General features: G+C 40.6%; 2 protein-coding genes across 3 annotated transcripts; one reads left to right on the forward strand and one right to left on the reverse strand.

The window, feature by feature from the left end:
• Positions 1-480: 480 nt before the first annotated feature.
• On the forward strand, positions 481-8138 carry ca6 (carbonic anhydrase 6). Its single transcript, XM_088291598.1, has 10 exons — positions 481-627; positions 2705-2884; positions 3142-3290; positions 3771-3866; positions 4562-4628; positions 4714-4871; positions 5919-6045; positions 6135-6218; positions 6320-6352; positions 6628-8138. Exons 1-10 carry the CDS (start codon positions 537-539, stop codon positions 7260-7262), a joined length of 1620 nt encoding a protein of 539 aa, XP_088147724.1. The 5' UTR covers positions 481-536; the 3' UTR covers positions 7263-8138.
• slc2a5 (solute carrier family 2 member 5) lies at positions 6677-13714 on the reverse strand. Of its 2 annotated transcripts, XM_088291599.1 has the most exons (11): positions 13204-13714; positions 12958-13118; positions 12080-12204; positions 11849-12001; positions 10870-10995; positions 10621-10808; positions 9625-9735; positions 9448-9549; positions 9055-9130; positions 8822-8949; positions 6677-8534 (listed from the first exon to the last, which is right to left on the reverse strand). In XM_088291599.1, the coding sequence occupies exons 2-11, from the start codon at positions 13113-13115 to the stop codon at positions 8313-8315; spliced, it is 1389 nt and encodes a 462-aa protein (XP_088147725.1). In that variant the 5' UTR covers positions 13116-13118; positions 13204-13714; the 3' UTR covers positions 6677-8312. The 2 variants fall into 2 exon arrangements, with proteins under 2 accessions (XP_088147725.1, XP_088147726.1); XM_088291600.1 differs by lacking the exon at positions 13204-13714 and having other exon boundaries at positions 12950-13093.
• Positions 13715-14229: the final 515 nt, after the last annotated feature.

The raw sequence follows: 14229 nt of genomic DNA on the forward strand, positions 1-14229 counted from the left end.
TTGGAGGATGCGATATGGCAAACTTTTATATGTATTATTTATATGTATAGGTTATATGTATTTCTTCTGGCGTTTTCTTTGCTAAAGAAAACCGAAACGGCAGGACACATTTCGTTGAGTCTTTCTTCAAACCAGGCTCACTCAAATTCACCTCTCTCTCTTTTCTCCTGCGCTCATAAAATGGAATGTACCAAAAACCACAAATAAAGAAGGAACCAAGCAGGATAAAAATAAGTGAATATATACTCACAACACAATATTGGAGTATGTTACAAATAATAAATACAAAACACATGTAATCCTCAAATTAAGATACAATTAAATTAAAATACAATACCCATTAAATCACGTGTTGCAATATTATGATGGGATAATTCAACTCTCACTTCGCGCAGTCCCTTCAGTGGGGGCCTGCCTGCCGGTGGGCGTTTTCTGGAGAGGTTCAAGCACTTCCCTTAATCCTCTCACTTGAAAAGTGGAGCGCAGTCCTCGTTCGAGGTGTCACAGTCGCACTCAAAGTTAGCCCAGACGCAGCGATGCTCCGAGACTGCGTGTTCTTCGCCGTTTTTTGGGTCGGTGTTGTCGCCGGAGGGATGCCCCATGACGACATACACTGGACATACACAGGTGGGCTGTTGTCACTTGGCATATCCACTTTAGAGCTAAAGTTGAAGGTAGGAGGGCGGATGGGCTTGAGCTGGGTTACCTAACATACCGCCGAAATGGATGCGTAAAGCCTGAACGTTGAGATAGATATTGAATAATAGTAATAATAATGATTAAAATAACGAAAATGGCATTTCTTAATGATAATTATAATAATGAAATAATAATAATAATAAATTATTATTATTATTATGTTATATTTTAATTTTTATTACAAACACAATAATGACCATAATCATAATCCTACCATTATTGACTCCTCAGATACAGAATATGAATAGCAACAATACGGTTTCCAATTTGCAACACTGCTGGGAAATGATGATGAGTTGCACCAACATAAATTGGGCAAGTCCTGCTTGTGACCTTAACTTGGTTAATCTCAATGGGAGAAAAGAAGAGATCAAATATCCCACCCTTTACACATACAGTCACTCCCTGATGAATCCTTTGATGATTTGGCATACTATATAAAGCAGACAGATTATGCATTCAGACCAAATAACATTTAAAATAATACAGATTATGCATTCAGACCAAATAACATTTAAAATAATTCAAAGGTGTCTAAAACTTTTCTGTGGCTTGCTTTTATCAAAATCGGTGAGTCATAACAACTTAGACTCAAGTCGACTTGAGTCACCGTCTTGATGATTTGTGACTTGACAAAACGAAATGTAATGTCTTTTTAATAATAAAATTAGCACTCTCGAATATTATACCTTTCAAAAACATGTAGCAATAACATCTTTGAATAAAAACGAAATAATTAAATACTCTGTAGGCCATGATACTTCAATAGGCATTGTGCTGCTCCTCCTGGTGTATGCATTGTGGCCACCAGGGGGCATTTGGACTTATTAAATGTAAATTTGGAAATTAAACGCTATGTATAGATGTACATTGATATTTTTTTCAGCAGAGGATAAAATATATATGCCTGTAAATATTGTCGTATGTCCTGTCTGTATGTGCTACTTGTGTTCAAATATACATTCCATACAGAGTCAGAACACTGCAAGACAAAGTGAATGCGGTTTGATTGTGTAATTATTTTTGTTATGTTTTACATTTAACCTTCACTCGGAGTGTTAATAAACAGAGAACACTTGGTCCCTTTTTAATATAAACATTTTTCATTATCTACCAAAGTGCTGCTTGTTTTGATCTTCGCAATCACGTAACTCATACAACAAAAAATAATTGTCTGAGCCATGGCTCAATTTAAAAAAAAACAAAAAAAAACAACAAAAAAAAAACAATCGTAAATCCAGTTCATTTAAATCTGCTAACTAATACAGCTGGTAACATTGTTAGAAACTTAACAGTGGCTCTGGATCTTCCACCTATTCTAATCCCCAAGCCAAATCATGCGCTGAAAAATTTGGTGGGTGACTTTTATGTAGACTTGCCCCACCTGCTACATAACTGTGAGGTAGCTGTGTAGAAATGCTGACACATGAATATTCTTGGATGTTAGATTTCATACTTGATGACTGGGTCAGCACTCCCGGGATTTGATTTGCATACAAGAATTTGAAAAAGTATTTTTTTCTATAAATACACAAAAAATTTAAAACATTCACAAGGCTGTCACATTTGATTTGGTTACACGGGACAAGAGCCACCAGATCTACACTCTGAGCTTCATGGCAAAGGCTGTGAATGCGTATGTATGATATTTCTATTAATTTTTTTATTTCTAATAAATTTGCACACAAAAAAATGTATAACATATTTTTATAATGCTGCACTTTGTTAGAATTATGAGGCACAAAATGATTTCTAGTCATCAATTATCAGCAAAATATGGAAAATTGAAATTTCAAGACTTTCTCGATGTATTCTACATAAAGTAAACAAGGGCAGAACCACACGTTACTGCTGCTTTTGCCTGTTCTACATATTCCAAATGCCATATTTCACCACATGAACATAAAAGTCGCGGTGTCATTTGTCCCGGATGAAACGCGACAACTTTATGACATACGTAACAGAAATTTCAAACATTTGTGACTAACATTTGATGTTGACACAGAGGGCGCTTTGGACCAGATGCACTGGGCGACCAAGTACCCAGCATGTGGGGGTAAGAAACAGTCCCCAATAGACATCCAAAGGCGCAGCGTGAGACACAATCCGGATATCTTGCAGCTGGAGCTTAGCGGATATGATGCTCAGAAAGGGACTTTTCTCATGTCCAACAATGGACACTCAGGTAAGTCGATAAAGCAGTTGCGCGTGATGAGCTCATAGGAGAATTCTGCTTCTGAATGACAAAAGTCCATGCTTTCCTCTCAATAACATCTGGAAATGCATTATTCCCACTTTTAGTGTATGGTTGCACCTTGATTGAAAGTTTGTGGTGTAGCTAAACAAATTAAGTTAAAACCTTTGCACGACCCACACTTGGTGCCCCTTCTGTTTGCATCTGTTGTTGTTATCTTCATAGCTTAACGTGGTGTTTCCCATCAGTCCAAATTGACCTGCCGCCCACCATGAAGATCACAAAGGGTATGCCCGGAAAATACACGGCTGTCCAGATGCATCTCCACTGGGGTGGCTGGGACCTGGAGGCAAGTGGAGCGGAGCACACCATCGATGGCATCCGCTACATGGCAGAGGTAGACCAAATAAAATTTTCAAACGCAGTTTTCCTCCATCAAGAGTAGTGATGGGCAGACGGCAGCGTTGTGCAGCACACGCTTCAGTGGCGACAGCGCTGAGATGTGAAAGGCAAACATCCTGCAAGCTGCAAAAACATCAATTTGTCAAAGTGACAGTGCCTATGCAGATGCGGTGGGACAAAGTACGACCTGCTCTTTTAGTTAATGTAGCACACCGTTATTTCCGGAAAAAAAAACAACCTTCATATCGCATTAAATAATATGTTAATTAATTTGTATTACAATACATAAAACATATAGTTATTGAACTTTTTTTTCCATTTATTTTATTAAAGGATTACATACAAATATTGAGTTAATTATAAATAACATTGGAATGAATTATTTTATTAATATTATTAATTAAGTTACATTTTCTTATGTACTCACACAGGAGGTCGCTTGTTATTTTGTTGCCTGTTCCTCCTTGTCTTTCAGCTCCATGTTGTCCATTACAATTCAGACAAGTACAAGAGCTTTACAGAAGCCAAAGATAAACCAGACGGGCTGGCAGTCCTCGCCTTTTTTTACGATGTATGTATTCTTTTGCGTCTGCACATAATCACATCTCAGTCATTGTCCTGCCATTCTTATTATTAATTTCAATATATGATATCAACATCTTTAGAGAGGTAAGCTAATATAAACCTAATAGAGTCGTTGAAAGATTGTTACCCAAAGAATGTGCTGACGCTATGGCAACAGAGACTTTATCATCCCTTGTGATATGAGTTCCAAGAGGCCCAGGCTGAGGAGTGGTTGGTAATAATTAGAAATAATTATAGTGGAGAACAAAGACCAGCTGATAATGTGTGTGTTTAAAAAGAGACCGAGGTAATCTTGACTTGAAAAGGTCGCTGTTCATGCATACACACAGCTGTTATGGACCCACACATTAAAAGCAGGGCCACAAAATTACTTTTCCTGCTACTATATTGTTTGTCTCTCTCACCTCCTACGCTGGGCAGTTTGTGGTCAGGACATCTGCCTCACTGTTCTGACTTTAAGGAATTAAATCTCGCCTCTGGCCTTCTGATATAGAATCTACATATTCTCCTCGCGCTTGCGTGGATTTTCTCAGAATCCTTTGGCTTTTTCCTATATTCCAAAAACATGCATGTTCAGATCATTTGAATTTGTCTCTAAAATGTCCAGAGGTGTGAATATAACTGTGAATGGTTGTTTGTCTTTATGTGCCCTGTGATGGGTTTTTTTTTCTCCAATTTTAGGATGGGCATTTTGAGAACACCTACTACAGTGACTTCATATCCAACCTTGCCAAAATCAAATATGCAGGTGAGTATCATTTGGAATCTCCGACATTGAGTCCTATCCATCCATTATCCGATTTGTCCCATGTGCTCTAAATGACTCGTGGCAGGTCAGTCCATGAACATTTCCAGCCTCGACGTGCGCTCCATGCTCCCTGAGAACCTCAACCATTTCTTCAGGTATCAGGGCTCCCTCACCACACCGCCCTGCTACGAGAGCATCCTCTGGACGGTGTTCGATACACCCATCACTCTTTCGCATAACCAGGTACCTACTAGACGCACAGGTGTCATCAAACTCTGGTCCCGGAGGGTGGCTTTCCTGCATGTTTTCCATCTCCCCCGGCTGCAACACACCTGATTCACATGAGCAGGATACTTATCAGGCTCCTTCGGAGCTTGCTGATGAGCTGATCATTTGAATGAGATGGAAAACATGCAAGAAATCAGCCCTCCAGGACTGAAGTTTGACACTACTCAAGGGAGCCCTCTAGTGGTATGTGAAAAGAATCACTGAAATAAATGTTCAAACTGTGCTGGGCACAGTGACTTAAACTTGTTTAAATATGCTTCAAATATAGTTCACTTGTATTTAAGTACAACACATTTGAATGTAATCTTTTAGAATATTTTCTTACAATGCTTCAATACAGGTTTGGTGAAAAAGTCACAGGCTCCCTCAATCTGAAATTGTATCTTTTGTCAACTATTACTGTAATGGTCTTCTGACTGACTGGCACAAATAGATGGGAACATATTATTCCAGTCCTCAGGACTACCAGTCAGCTGTAGAATAGATTTTAAAATGATGCTCCTGGTCTATAAATCATTGGCTGGTACAGGTTCTGAATACATTAAAGAAATGCTCATGGAATATAAACCCAGTGCGGTTCTGAGGTCAGCATAATCAGCTCAATTAGTGGAGCCCAGAGTTCATAGCAAACATGGTGCATCAGCATTTAACTGTTATGCTGCATGCAAAATACATAAAACCAACAGAACTGAAGCTTGCCAAGTGTAAATGCTTCTAAATCCAGGTGAAAAACTATGCTTTTCTTTCTCAAACTTATAATTAAGGTATTATGGAGCATTTTCCCCAAATCATGCTGTTGCGCTCTAAGTTATTTTAGTCAACTACTTTTTTTTTTTTTTTTAAATATCTCTCCCTTTTAAGTCTAAAATGCTTTAGTTTTTAATTGTCCTATTTACATACAATTTGAATTTAAATGTTACACAGCGAAGCTCATTGAGTTACCTTGGGTATAAAATGTGTTGTAAAAATAAAGCTGCCTTGATTTGCCTTTCTTGCATCCAGATCAGAAAGCTAGAGAGCACACTGATGGACATAGATAATAAGACCCTGTGGAATGACTACCGCATTGCTCAGCCTCTCAACGACAGAGTGGTGGAGTCATCTTTCCTTCCTCGACTTGGGAAAGGATGTGTGTATTTCATGTACTGTGTACTTGATGACTGTGTCGTTTAAAAATAGTCTGAGACAAATCTAAGTCGTGTTCATTCACTTCACCAGCGTTCTGCCGACAAGATGAAATAGAATCCAAGCTGCAGAAAATCGAAGGCATGATAATGTCTCTCGGGAAGCACATGTACTCAGGTGAGTGACGTCTCGGTCGTGTAACAAGTCGAACAGGCCTGAATCCAAATCTCTTATTTAAGTCTTCATTATTCGACTGTATGTTGTATGTGTGTACTTAGGCGGACGACCTGTTTCACGCCCAAGCAAATATGGTGAGCTCATTTATTTCCCCTTTCTAGCACATAAAGTGACGTATGATTGCTGAAAATATTGGAAATGTACAATACTTTTGAAGTACATTTGTGAGTGAACTGAGACAAAATCATTATTTTAATTGTTATACTTTGGTGATATTTTTGTTTCGTGGCGACTTGTGAGATTTTTCAAACGCCGTGACTCTGTAACGGTTCGGAAACTGTTCCAACATCCAACAGTGAGAATCGGTACCTGTAAAAACAGAGGAGATGTCGTTCTCTGTCTTCATCAGAACGCCAAGCTTTGTTCCCGCTGGTGCTGACTTTCCAGCCTGAGAATTTGGGTAGTTACGCGAAGGCACACATCAGCCATCCAATGGATCTCGATTCCTTCACCATCTGTATGCACATCTTGGCTGAAATGGAAGGGGCGCAGAACGTTATCTCCTACGCCATCGACGGCGTCAACAACGAGATGATGATCTCTGTCACCGACGACAGAGACACCAAGGAGGTGGGCCTGTGGATCGGCAATGAGTTTGTCAACCTCCCGTACAAAATGATGTCCGACAGCTGGGTCAACTACTGCATCACGTGGACGTCCCGCACTGGCGGCGTGAAGCTATGGGTCAACGGCTTGGTGGGAGAGCAACGCTACCTAAAAAGTGGTTACACGATCATTCCTGGCGGGGTGTTCATCCTGGGCAACAACCAGGATGGATTGCTGGGCATCTCCAACACCGACTCTTTTGCAGGAAAGCTGACCGACGTGAATGTGTGGGACTATGTGCTGACCACAGCAAATATCCGGGACCAAATGTCATGTGAGAGGAACAGCACGGTGCAGGGAAATGTGTTCAGTTGGGGGACCACCAAACTTGGTCTGTATGATGGGGTGCAGCTGGACAGTCAGTACAGATGCTCCTGAAACATTCTTATCTCATTCAATACCACAAATAGCCAAAAACTGTGAGTAATTAATGCCCTCCCCCAAATATTTTGAATTGCCTATATTCGTTTAAAATATAAATATACCACAAACTACTATGCCAAAACAGTTTAATATTTCCAACTCATCCTCCATAAAAATGGCTTACAGTGTGAAAACCTTCCTAAATTCCACTAAAAACCCAGACTAAACACAGCTCCTCCCCGACGTGCAAAACTCGCTTATCAATCAACATGTAACCCTTCAATTTACTTCCTTGGGGTAATTTTATTTTTATTTTTTTAGTTAGACAGGGTTTCAGTTGCATTTTTTTGTGCATTATAAACACAAAAAAAGGGCAACATATACTCGTGGGTAAAGGGAAGTTTCACGTATACAGTGGAGGGCAAGGAAAGTGAATTAGAACTATATTTTAGAATGCTAAATAACATGCTTGAGGGGATTAACTGGGGCTACATCGATTTCTGAGGGGCGATAGTGCCGCCTAAGCCTAACCCTGGCAACAAATGAGAATGGGGGAATTTTTCTGCAAATAACAGCAGAGAGGTTCCCTCCAAAAATATGACCATGCAGAGGATTAATGTATACCAATGGTGACTTGGGGGCTTTGGACGCTTGTTTGCATTGTATTAAAGGATCGAAAAGTACATCAGTACGTACAAGGTGTGACAATACAAAGAAACGAGACTCTGGCAGCCACACTAGCGATTCATGAAATTGAGACGCAGAATAGTCACAAAGGCAGTGAGCCATGGCTGACAGTTTCTTTTCGGTCACACCTCGTATTTAACATCAACTAGTGCTTCATCCTTGTATTCATCATCTTTGTAATGGGAATAAAGTGACTTCTCTGTCCATTCATGCCTCGAGCAGTGGATTGTATCATTTGCCATTTTTTTTTCATTTTTCTACAAAAGAAACTGTTCAAAAATTCATTAAAAGCCCAAGTAGAAGAACATGCAGTGTTATGCGATTCCCCTGACGCCCAAAGTGAGGACTTCCTCTTATGTAAAAGATCTGTTGGTGTCTTCAAAAGGCGGTGACCTTCACATCCTGCAGGTTTTCTTTGCTCCCTTTCAGTGGCGCATCGCCATCGCCCAGCTTGAGCTCCACTCGGTTCCTCTTGGCAAACATCTGGCAGATCTCCAGGAAGGTCTTGCTCTTGGTCTCGGGGACCAAGAGCAAGATGTAGCTCAGCGTGGCCAGACAAATAAAGGAAAAAATGATAAAGCTGTAGGAGCCCAGGCTTCTCTGAAATAAATGTGAAATAAATATGTTTTAAATTTTGTAATTGTACAAGAAAAATAATGACAGTATCAAATTCACTGTAAGCAAAATTGTAACTTTTCACTGAGGAAAATTGCTAAATTAATAAAGTATCCCTTTAAGTATTTTTTGAGATGGTTCTTGGAGTACGTTTGAGAAACATTCATTCTATGTAACTTTAGACATTCATACCATTGGATATGCCTGTTACGAGAATTTAGATACCGTATGTTGTGATCAGTGGAGCATGAGACTCAGGTGGTGCAACTGACCTCCATAAAAGGGAATAGCAGGCCGACAGTGAAGTTGGAGAGCCAGTGGACAGAGCCTGCCACCATGAAGGCAGCGGGCCTGGCTGATTGCCGGAACATCTCAGTGGTCACCACATAAGGGATGGGACCTGCCAATTTGGAACATTTGAGACAGCTGGCCAAAGTCCTCAAGGTCACAGTGAAGCTGTCCATTTGGAAAAAGCAAATGAATAAAAATGCATGTCCACACTCACTGGGTCCGATGGCATGACCGGTGATGTAGATGATGACACACGTGATGCTGATATAGGGCATCCATGTCACCCTTTCCTGTTATAACAAGCAGGTTATGAGCTATCTTCAAAATTTATTAACAGTGAAATGATTTAATTAAGATTTTAACATTCATAACTATGGTATTGTAAAATATAACGTGGAAAAAAATTGATAGCAAGTAAGTCGATCTTCAATTTATGTAAATTATTAGGTGTTGCAAATGTGATGCTCCACTGTTTTGTTCGAAAAATTGCAATTTAAAAAATAAGAAAGATGAGCATCACACCAAACAACTCAAGTAATTTTGACAATGACCACTAGAGGGCAGCAGAGTAACATAAGCTGAAGGGCCTTCGCCAGTCCCATCAAACCTGGAAAGTGAGAGCAACTGTCAGCAGGATACATGCGCCACAGCAAATTCCAAACCCACAGAGGAGTAGGAGCCGTCGTCCTGAGGCTTCAACGATGAAGACCTAGCGTTACAAATTCCCAATTAACATAATTTTCCTTTAAGAACTACAGCTCTCGACTCAAATGCGGATACCTACAGCCGCTACCGTCATGAGGACATTAACGGCACCAGTTCCAACTGTGACATACTGGATGTCATTCTCCGCGACCCCTGCAGTGGCATATATGCTGTCGGCATAGTAGTAGATCTAGGAGAGAGGGTAGAGGTTTCGACATGAGCAGAAGTGTAACAGCTGATGTCCGTTTACATAAAGTGAAGCGGGTCTTGCTATTAGAACAAGCTCTGCCGGGAATCGCAAAAATCAATTGCTTCTGTATTTGCGACTCTTACCTATCAAAAAAAAAAGAAAAAAAAAATTCAAGAAGAGGACTTCTCCACCATCTGTGGACTAGGATTGCCAATGGTGGGGAGTAAGGGTTTTCAAGGCCTTCTCTGCTGGCCCAAACACAATCAGAAGCTCAGACACGAAATGCTAATAATATGTTTCGAACAGTCTTTTGTCTACATTTCATAGACTGTGTCTTGTTTGCAGAGCTTCCAATCATTTGTGTCTTAATTTCTTTTTTGTCCAATCACGTTTCAGCTTCTATGTGTTGCCATGTAAATGTAATCTGCTCAACGCGTTCAGTGTCCGGAGTGAAAGGAATCAGATTTCAGAATCACCACTCTGCGCCTTTGTGAAGTCTCAGAACGACGTCAGGAGTTTTTCGTCCCAAGATTGGTTCAGCTCGTAAATAGTCCTCCGATTGGTTGAGTTTGATATGCACACCAAAAAAACTGTCTTACAGGGGAGGATAATGTCAAACATGATTGGCTAATTTATTTTCAAGCCATACTTTACAAGAAAAATTGGTCTTTATGAGGCTGGGTCAACCAACACTATTGGAGAGGGGGTGAGCTTTGCATCCATGATTGACGGACGCCTGTTTTGCTGAATATTGACAACAGACGGGAAACTAAATAAAAAAATAAAAAGACGGATTAAGCACTGATGGAATTCTACGAGAGCTCCCAAACATTCCTTGTTTTGTCCTGTACATTGTACAGATGAAGAGGACAAAGCAGATCTCACCGCATTCACCCCCGACAGCTGCTGGCCCATGTTCATTACGATGATGGAGACCAGCTGCCAGCGAAGGGAGCGCTGGGAAAGTAGGGACAGCACGGACAAGCGACCCTCTACCCTCTCCGACTGGTCTTCCAGACGCATCTCAGAAAGCTCTTCACTCACGTTGTCCCTGCCACGCAGGCGCTGTAACGCTAAGGGAAGATGGACCCTAAAACCTTGTCATGTCAAACTAACTTCACATTCGCAAATCACCTTTCTTTGCTGCGGTCTCGTCACCCCTCTGGATGAGCGTGTACCTAGGGCTCTCTGGGAAGAAGGGCAGCAGCATGAGCTCAATCAAGGCAGGGATACCAGTAATGCCCAGGAGGAGTGTCCAACCTGAACAAATATAGGAACCAAGTTAGTTTTGACTCAGGATAGTGTCAAACGTTTTGCATACTCGGTTGAAATCATTTTTTGGTTAACATAACATCATGGAGGTTTTCCAGTCAGGTTTTAAGATGATGCATAGCACAGAGTCAGCCCCTGTCATGAGTTTTTAATGACATCTTCCTGGCTAATGACACTGGAGACTAAAGTGTGTCTTGTATTGTTGGTCCTGACGACAGCGTTCAGGACAGTGGACCACAATATTCTGTTTGTTTACCTGCAGCACAAGGTAGGCATTAGTGATCACACTCTAGAGTGGTTTAGATCCAATTTGGCAGACATAACCTTTTGCGTTACCATTGTTTGCTAACCCCATCTCTGCCCCACTTTCAGATGGTGTTCCACAGGGTTCAATTTTGGGGCCCCTGCAGTTTCATTGTATTTTTTTGCCCCTGGGGGGTTCTATGTTAAGATATGTAAGACAGTCTTTTGGTATGCATATCAAACTCAACCAATCAGAGGAGTAAACATACTAGACTATTTACTTGCTGAAACAATCTTGGATTATTTTCATATTTTATTTTGGAGTCAGCCAGCCCTCCCTCAAGCGTCTCTAGGTGGTCCAAAATGCTGCTAAAAAATCGTTAATCGTTAATAGCGTGACATCACATTATATTGAGGTGCCTTTTTAACCTTTCAATGTGAGAGTGAGACCATACGATAAAACCACTCGCTTAAGTGAAGTCAACCACAAAATATTACAAGGAAATGTTAAGTGTATTTTGACCGCAGAACTACACAACCACCGCATAATATATATTTGACATATATAGTAGTGAATTTATGTCGTAGTAGTGTTAACCTGTGCTGTTGCCCAGTATGTTTCTGATTCCCAGCACTTGGGCACTGAGGATGCCAATGGTGATGAAGAGCTGCGGTACGATCCCAATGGCTCCTCTCAGGTTTTTGGGAGCAAGTTCTCCCAGGTACATTGGTACCACATTAGATGAAAGACCTGCAGAAAATGACAGGAAACCTAAGATACATTGAAATTATTCTTCCTCTGGCCTTTATTTTGTTCAATATGTCAGACCTGCACAGATGCCCACTATGAAGCGAGCAACAACAATGATCTCATAGGACTTAAACAGCTCACTGACTCCCATCATCAACGCGGGGACAATGGAAAAGGTATTGTTGAAAAGGAGGGTTCCCTTTCTGTCAGGTCACACAAATACAATTTGCATTGAGTGTGATTCAGGTGGCATGCACACTAACGGGACACAGCATTAGGTACTCCTGCAGTGTGTAATAAGGTCCAATACAAGAGCAGGCTGGTGGGTTTGCTGTGATCTATTCACTATATATAAACATTTTCAGCAGCACATTAGTGTGAGAGATCATCAGATTTGCTGCATGAAATATTACAATTTCACTTAATGGTCGGAAAAATATTATTTGTGGCAAATACTGGATCTTTGTCTGTAACTCTATCTGTATGCCAGTGCCATATACTGGCAGGCATAACAATTACCAGTAAACACTACCGGTACCTAGTACATATGTGCCTACTTCAAAGTAACATGCAGTTTGTTTCACTGCCATTTGCTGCCTTATTCTTTGAAGAACAGACAGTCAGTCAGATGGGTCGCTCACCACCCATCCCCGTGTCACATGTTGGACACCACAGGCATAAAACATTGCACATGAAATATTATTTAGACCATTGAACAAGAAAAAAGTGATTGACTAGGTGACTTTTGGGTATGTGGCTTGTTGTTGTTGTGATAAAACGGTTACATTGGTTATGGTTTACATTAACAATTCATGTACCGGAAAGAAAGATACAGGATAATGGAACTAAATCAGAATTATGGACGAAGGGTGTTTCTAATAAAAGAAAAAGTCATCTGTTCCAACCCTCGTATTAGATCTCATTACATTGTAATGGTGTCTCACGTACATGATTACCTTCCCAGTTTGTTGACCAGTGGGGCCACCATGAGAGAGCCAAACAAGCCTCCCAGTGGGTACATAGACACGGACAGAGACCACAGCAGAGTTAACAGGTCTTCCCCCATTGGCTCAGAGTAACGCTCGAGGAAGGTGACGTTGTAAAAGTGCTGCATGAACTGGTGCGGGAATGAGACAGAACTCAGGGTAGAAATGCACTACCAAAAAAGTGTGCGTGTGCTTGTGTGTTTCTTGCAAGGTTACCGGTGCTGGAGAGTTGATGACAGCCACATTGTATCCATACTGGAAAGATGAGCCAAATGTAGTTATGAGTGTGGCCAGTGCCAGGACCACGGTTAAGCTCTACAGAAGAAAGAGGAATGTTTCCTACATTATTCATCAAGATTTAAGTTTTGAGTACTTGGATTAATGGGATGCATAACACTCACCCCACTCCTCTCAGGGTTTGCCCTTTCCTCGGTGTCAACCATGGTTGTTTGTGTCTCGCACACACGAATAAGAAAAAGTGCACTTTGGTAAGTTGCACTTGTGCCTTCTGCCTGCCCTTTGAACGTGTCATCCTCACAGCGAATAGCTGTGATTTGTTTATTGCTTTCATGTTGCTGACAGTGCTCACTCACTCGCTTGTAGATGAATCGTTTGTAGCGCAATATACTGGAGGCACGTCTACTAAATGAATAAAAATTGCAATTGAACCTGCAAAAGTGGCAAAGATGGATCGTTGCCTCATTTACATGGTTTCAATGTTTTCTGTATAACACAGGTGTGGACAAAGTACGGCCCAGGGGCCACATGCGGCCCGTTAAATGTTTTAATCTGGCCCGCCGAACTTGAAAAAAATTAAATGAATAAACCTTGTTAATGTTTTATTTTCTAAATACTGTGGTTTTTCAAAAATTGTTGGAATGCTTTTGTTCACTTTCATTTAAAATTAAACTCCTGGTCCGGCCCCTCTGTCAAATTTTAGAACTCATTGTGGCCCGCCAATCAAAAGGTTTGCCCACCCCTGATATAACATGTCCAACTGCGTATGCTAATTCCAAAGAAAATTTATAATTATCTTTTTGTTGAAACACTCAAGCATAAATGGAACTAAAATATATTTTTTAGTACTTTTTTTAATTAAATAATTATTCATTAAAACATTTGGAAAGACATTTTTTCGTTTTACTTTTGAAACTGGATACTTTTTAATTATCATCACGAGGAGCCATCCATTCATTTTCTATAAACATTAGCTGAACAGGTCATGAAATTCTACCCCTGAAA

The sequence above is a fragment of the Idiotropiscis lumnitzeri genome, chromosome 3 (genome assembly GCF_059441095.1).
Source record: "Idiotropiscis lumnitzeri isolate Australia: NSW breed Sydney's pygmy pipehorse chromosome 3, RoL_Ilum_1.0, whole genome shotgun sequence".
Lineage (NCBI taxonomy): Eukaryota > Metazoa > Chordata > Actinopteri > Syngnathiformes > Syngnathidae > Idiotropiscis > Idiotropiscis lumnitzeri.